At 36.3% G+C, this 7307-nt stretch overlaps 1 protein-coding gene and 1 pseudogene across 2 annotated transcripts in view; one reads left to right on the top strand and one right to left on the bottom strand.

Moving 5' to 3' along the window:
• Nucleotides 1-2716, top strand: part of LOC107750711 (transmembrane protein 263-like) — a 6001-nt gene extending 3285 nt beyond the window's left edge. The window contains exons 2-3 of one of the 2 annotated variants that reach the window (XM_016566221.1): nucleotides 591-666; nucleotides 2056-2716. In XM_016566221.1, the coding sequence (XP_016421707.1) occupies nucleotides 591-666; nucleotides 2056-2342 (363 nt within the window). In that variant the 3' untranslated portion in view covers nucleotides 2343-2716. Of the gene's footprint in view, nucleotides 1-590; nucleotides 667-878; nucleotides 1077-2052 lie in introns of those variants that run through there. The other variant, XM_016566222.1, reaches the window with a different exon arrangement.
• Nucleotides 2717-4284: 1568 nt separating this feature from the next.
• LOC107750686 (cryptochrome-1-like) overlaps nucleotides 4285-7307 on the bottom strand; it is an 8712-nt pseudogene continuing 5689 nt past the window's right edge.

The following is a 7307-nucleotide window of genomic DNA, read 5'->3' as shown; positions in this document are numbered from 1 at the left end:
TCTGTGTCTGTGTGTGTGAGGGTGTGTGTGAGTGTCTGTGTCTGTGTGTGTGAGTGTGTGTCTGTGTGTGTGTCTGTCTGTCTGTGTGTGAGTCTGTGTGTGTCTGTCTGTCTGTGAGTGTGTGTCTGTGTCTGTGTGTGAGTGTGAATGTGAGTCTGTGTCTGTGTGTGAGTGTGAATGTGAGTCTGTGTGTGTGTGTGTGAGTGTGAGTCTGAGAGTGAGTGAGAGTCTGTGTCTGTGTGTGAGTGTGAGTGTGTGTGTGTGTCTGTGTATATATATCACAACTGAATTTGAATTGAATATTTTTTTTCTCTCTGGTCTCTTATAAATAATATCTTATTTATAAATAAATCATAAAAAATTATATTTTCTTTTTTTTTTTTTATTACCGTATTGGCCTGAATATAAGACGACCGCGTTTTTTCAGATGTATTTCCAAGAAAAAAACATCGTCTTATATTCGGGTCAATACGGTACATATTGTTTTCTCTGTTCTCTCTTATTTCTGATTTCTGCTTTATATATTATAAAATCTGTCATACCGGTCTTCATTAATTTTATTGTCTTTATTATATTGTCTGTGTTTGTAGAGTGTGAATTCAGAAGTTCAGTCCAGGAGTGAAACACATGAAGAAGAAGAACACGCAGAAACCCACCCGTCCGCAGGTACAGTGATCCTTCATCTGGATTCATAATTCATAATCACTTCATCATATTTTCAGAAATCAGTCATCACACCATCATAAAATCATCCATATGATCAGCTGACATCTCATTTTAAACCACATATGCATAAATGATGTGCATATTAATGTCAGTTTACTGCGAGACCTGTATTGTTCTACATTACTGACTTTATTCCTGAATCATTTCTACACAGAAGTCAGCAGGGATTTCAGCTCTTAAAGTTGATCTAGTGAACACTCGTTTGTGTCTGTCTCTCGCGAGACGCTGCGCTGCGCGGGGACTGTTTGTGTGCATGATCGCGGGAATAAAGCGCTTCTGCCGGGAATTCACGCTTGTTTTCGGACGAAACCCTGTTTGATGATGCAAGATGAACATCACCACAGCTTACAGTAAAATACATCAAAATATGAAATATGTCCAGTTCCATACTTCGACCCCAAAAGAAAAATTGTAGAAATCAATAAAAGAAAAATTTATATTTTGCATTAGGAAAATTAAGTCAGTTTCTTTAAATTGATTAATTAATTAATTTATTCTTTATTTTATTATTATTATTATTATTTATTTTTTATCAAGATTTTACTGCATTGTTATTTATTTGGTTTATTTTATTTAATAGCATTACAATAATAAGAATTTGGGTAAAATTGTCCATATTCTCGTCACTTTATTTAAAAAAAAAGATAATTTTTTCCAAAATCTCATAATTATAATGCAATAAGAATAATACAACTAATGTTTTGATGCGAAAAAAGTAATTATTTTTACACATTCTCATTTCAATAATGCAGTAAAAATAATGAAATGAATAATGTTTCAGTGCAAAAAAAAGGAAATTATTTTTCCCACATTCTCATTATTGTAATGCAGTAAAGATAATAAAATTGTTTTAATGCAAAAAAGTATTTATTATTATTTTTTATTTTTTTAATTCACGTTACTATAATGCAATAAAATGTTTCGGTTAAAAAAAAGTAATGAATATTTTACAAATTCTTATTACTATAGTACAATAAAAATAATGAAATGAATGTTTCCATGCAAAATTAAATTTTTAAAAAATTCTTATTATAATGCAATAAAAATAATGCGATTAATAATGTTTTAATTTAAAAAGCACGTTATTTCCCCAAATTCTTATTACTATAATGCGGTAAAAATAATTAAATTAATAGTTTCAATGCATTTTTTTAAAGTAATGATTTTTAATGAATAGTATAATTTAAAAATGTTTTGTTGTCTTTTGATTTTGGAGTTAAATATGACCCAGAAGTATAATATTAACCTGTTTTTGTTCTATTTCCAGTCATTCATGTTGAATATATTGTGCGTTAATTAAATGTAACGCTGTTATTTTCTTCACAGCAGGTGGCGGGAAAGAGCACCCTGTGGCTCCGCCCATGATGATCTGGCGCGTGACCGGCGGTCTCTTCAGCGCCACGAAGGGCGTGGTCAGAGCCACGGTGGGCGGAGTCACCTGGCTGGGCGGGAAAAGTTTGGAAATCACCAAATCAGCAGTGACCGCGGTGCCCTCGGTGGGTGTCGGCCTGGTGAAGGGCGGGGTTTCAGCGGTGGTGGGGGGCGTGTCTACAGTGGGGTCGACAGTAGCCAATAAAGTTCCGTTCACAGGAAAGAAGAAAGACAAATCGGAGTGAAGAAGAGGAGGGTTCTAACGAGAACTTCCGGTTTGCTGTGCTGACGCGCAGTGATGCTGACTTTCTCTCTTTCTGTTTTGATTGGTCACCAGAAACGTTGACGGATATTTCTGACCAATCAACGTCAAAGACATTTGCGCAAAAGGGAGTTTTGTACGTCATACTGTGGGTTTCTGATATAAACTAATTTGATCTCAAAGGAAAATGTTTTTTTCTCGAATCATCTCAGATCTGCGACCAAAGACACATTTATCAGTTTGTGCTTCTGTAGCTGTTAAACGAGGTCATCTGATTTCTTCTGAAATGTTATCGGTCGAATTGTGTTTGTAAATTCGATTTGTTTATTATTTGAATATAATAAAGTCATGTAAAAGATGGTGTAGAAAGTTTTCAATGATTCTCCGGATGTGGACCGAAGATGATTTCACTCCAGTTTGATCCAATATTTCATAACATACTCTACGAAAAAGCATAAATGCAAACACTTCTAGCTTAAAATTTAATGCCAAAATACAATTCATAAAGTTTTGCTATCATATGTTGGAAAAGTCTGAAGAGAACCTTGATTAGCAAGTTAGCAAAGCTTCTTTAACGTAACCATGTGGTCAATAATGTTGGTATAGTCAGAATTAAACTTAACTTTTTTTTACATTTTAGTCACAATTTAATTTGAACTTTTTTGTTATTTTTTTATTGTCACAATTAAAACGGTTTGTTTGTGTAGATGCTTCCCTCAGAGAAACGAGCATGATTCAAACAATAATTTAAGAAAAAGCACAAAATTCTGTAAAGGTTTGATATGATTTTGTGTAGAAACTTAGGCTAATTAGTGAACCCGTTAACTATTAAACGGACTACAAGCACTGTAGGTTATAACGTCTGTGCAGGCTAATCGGTTAGCTTAGTAATACTGATTAGCCTGATAAAACCAGCTATTAAACTCGTGCGAGCAGGCCAATCAACTAATCTATAGCTTAGCTGGCTACTTATCTAGAAGTTTGAGCAGGCTATGCTAGCGGATTCATTTGTTATCAGCTATAAAATTAAGCTAACTGAACACGGAAATATTTAATTAGCTTTGATTATATCTTACCTTCACATGAATGCAGTCCTTCAGCCCAGTCACATCACAACACAGGGATCGAGGGCGAAAAAGTCACTTATCTTGTATATTTAATTTTAAAAGGGAATTTTATCTGACATGCTAGCAGCTAACTCCTTTAAGAGACAAAAATGGTTCATAACTAGACAACGAGACATAAAGCACTCACTTTCTGTTTAAATATTTTTTTATTAGCTGGCTGATTAAGTACCACACAGACTAAGAAACAAATTCTGGTACTATATATATATATATATATTAGTGCTGTCAAAATTAATCGCGATTAATCGCATCCAAAATAAGTTTTTGTTTATATATGTGTACTGTGTATATTTATTATATAAACACACACATGCATGTATATATTTAAGAAAAATATGTTTTCTTTATATTTAAAAAATTTATATATAATATGATTATAAATATACAGAATATATATACATGTAAATATTTTTTAAGTAAATACATGTATGTTTGTGTATTTATATATACATAATAAATATACACAGTACACACACATATTATATAAACAAAAACTTTCATTTTGGATGTGATTAATCGTTTGACAGCACTAATATATATATATATATATATATACAGAGCTGGGCAGATTACTTACAAACAATAGTTTGTTACTGATTACACGACAAAAATTGTACTTAGTAATGTAATCCATTAGATTACACATTTTAGGTAATATAATCAGACTACTTTTTGATTACCTTTGACCAAACATGTAATCAGTTACTACCCAGCTCTGTATATATATATATATATAATTTATCTTTAAAATTCAAAACAGCTACTAATATTTTGTAGAAAAACTGAAAACACAAATGGTAAAAATGTACATCTTCATAAGATTCAGCTGTCATATACAAAACATTGGAGTACATAGAGATGGAAACGATGACAATGAGAGGTGGAAATAATGTACAGCGATGGAAGACCGATGACGTCAAACACCTGGAGCCCATTCTACACAATTCTATCTCTGCAAAAACACTGAACAAAATACAGTCGTTTAAATACAGACGAGACAATCATTCATCTGTGGTACAGTTACAATAGTTTGGACCCAAACACATTCCAACGGTCATGTGACTCTCACATCACCATGGAAACAGACGCAGGTATGTACAGGTGAGGCTGGTTCAGAGCAGCGCTGCTGAAACTCTTCCGTTCTTCCGTAATACTGAGCAAATCTGGATCCGTTTAAATGTGGCGTAACGCGTGTTCTTCTTTGGCTGTTTGCGATTACTTGTATTTTCACATATTAAGGTCCGTTTACGCCAAACAAATCTTCGCAAATTTGAATATAAACAATGGAGACACTCAATTTTTCCGCAACTGGTGACGGAAATGTGTTGACCAATAAGATTTGAGCTTCGGTTCACGTTTTCGTCAACTACATTTGCAAATATAAATCAGGAGTTATTAAAACGTTTAGCTTTTCGTTCAAGCTGACGAATATTCGTTGCACTCATTCGTTTAAAGTTTGGTGTGAAAGGACCTTTAGCTTAAAAGTTTAATGACACGAAGACAGTATTTACATCTGATTTGTAAAATCAATATTTGGGATAATAATTAAATTTTATTTAATTGTACATTTTAGAATTTTATATTATAAAATTTCTAAAAACGTTAAAATTACATTTTCACCACAATTTGATCGGACAAACCGTTTTGAGTTACTCATGTTTGTGTTTAACACGCGAGGAAAGGTTGTAATACATTTTGCGAATCCATCAGTGGGTGGAGCTTAGGAAGAGAAGGCCACGCCCCCCGCGTCTTCCTGCCTCTTCTGAAACAAACAGATAAATACAGTTGAGCGTTTCTATTATTACTAATCAGCAAATTGTGCATAGCTTCGACTTTTTACGAACTTCATCATCTTGGGCTTTTAGCACTGAAGAGGAGGAGGGGCCGTCGTCACCATGGCAACCGTTGTGCTCCGCCTCCCTTTCTCTCCTTCCAGTCCCGCCCCCAACCGGCCAAATCAGACGCCCTGAAGGAAGTCAACATCAAATTTTGTTCGCAAACAATTGTAGCGTATTTCCTGTGCGAAAAAACATACCTGGTTGTTGTGGAACGGCAAACTCGTGGTCGTGGTTCGTCAGGTCGCTCTGGGTGGTGTAAGGTGACGTACGGTGGCCTGCAGGAGAGAAACGTTTAAAAAATTGCGCAAACGTTCATAAAACGTTATCTAATTAGCCAAAGGACATGGTCTCACTGAGGGCGTGTCGGTGTCTTGCGCTGCGATGTTTCGCTCCGCTCGGTCCAGGCTGCTCTCTCCTGACCCCTACTGGACACACAGAGCATTACAGCTCACTGATTTCCTTTCAAACGCACTTATTTGATCACAACGTACGATTTCATACACTCACGGTGAGACAAAGTGCCGCTCTGTATCCTCCGGTGTGTAGGGGGCGCCGCTGCTCCTTGAGCTTCATTTACGCCCACGACCTCCATGTGGTTAGACGGAACAGTTGCGAGAAGACCTGAGATGAATGAAAATAAAGACTCGTTCACACCAAGAACGATAACCACAACGATAACTATAACGTTAACTATATTAGCGAACGATATCATTCTGTTTATTGTAAGCATGCTGCAGTTTTGTCAGCTGCCGGTTTAAATCACGCGGTCTTTAAAGTCGGATAAAATAAATATTGTTTAAAGTATAAAATTTTAAAATCGTTATGAAAGTAATTCCAACAATATTGTTCCTCTGTGTCATTATAGTTGCGTTGCGGAATTCGCTATTCTCTTATAGTTAAGAATCGTTCACACCAAGAACGATAACTATAACGATGACTATATTAGTGGACAATAACGTTCTGTTTATTCTAATCGCATGCTGTAGTTTTGTCGCCTGCCGCTTTATATGCTCCAGCTCATCAAAGTCGGTGAATTCTGATTGGCTGTCAAAGTTTTTATCGTTCATCAAATAGAAAAAAATAATTCTGAATGTGATTCCAATGATTTTGTTCCTTTGTGTCGTTATCGTTATAGCTGTGATGTAAACTTTGATTTTCTCTTATAGTTAAAGCCTGTTCACGCCAAGAACGATAATTATAGCGATAACTATAACGATAACTATATTAGTGGATGATATTGTTCTGTTTATTCTAATTGCGCACTACAATTTTGTCACCTGCCGGTTTAAATGCTTGAGCTCTTTAAAGTCGGATGGATTCTGATGATTCTTCAATGTTTTTATCGTATATCAGCTGGAAAATATCGTTATGAATGTAATTCCAACAATATTGTTGCTCTGTGTCATTACAGCTGTGGTGTGGACTTTGCAATACTGTTACAGTTAAAACCCTTTTACACCAATAACTAGAACAATAATTATGACAAATAACAAAAACTATATTAGCGGACGATTAAGTTATTATAAATCGCGCACTGCAGTTTTGTTGTGTACTGCTTTAAATGCTCTTACTGAGTCCGCGGTATCTGGAGAGCTGCTGGTAGATCTGCCGCATCCTCTCGATGTTCAGGCGGCTGGCCTCGGCGTGGTTCACCATGGGTTTGGGATAATCCACGCCGATCACGCATTTGGCGGCGCGCTGCACGTCGTCCGGCGCGTTCCAGGGGTCGTAGATGAACTTGGCTGGAAAATCTCGGAGCACGGGTAAGTAACGTCTGCAATCAGAGCGAGAGATTAACCCGCAGCTCCTCATCACAACCTCCACTAAACCAGAGCACAGCCTCCGCACCGCAGCAGGGGATCATGGGTAACCCGGCGGTCAGAGACACTCACACACACACTCACTCTCTCTCACACACTCTCACACACACACTCTCACACACAGACGGACAGACACACAGACACAGACACAGACACAGACACA

Source organism: Sinocyclocheilus rhinocerous, unplaced genomic scaffold, assembly GCF_001515625.1.
Source record: "Sinocyclocheilus rhinocerous isolate Xijiao unplaced genomic scaffold, SAMN03320098_v1.1 scaffold302, whole genome shotgun sequence".
NCBI classification, from domain to species: domain Eukaryota; kingdom Metazoa; phylum Chordata; class Actinopteri; order Cypriniformes; family Cyprinidae; genus Sinocyclocheilus; species Sinocyclocheilus rhinocerous.
The sequence above is the reverse complement of the archived record's forward strand: the minus strand, read 5'-3'. Positions and strand labels throughout refer to the sequence as shown.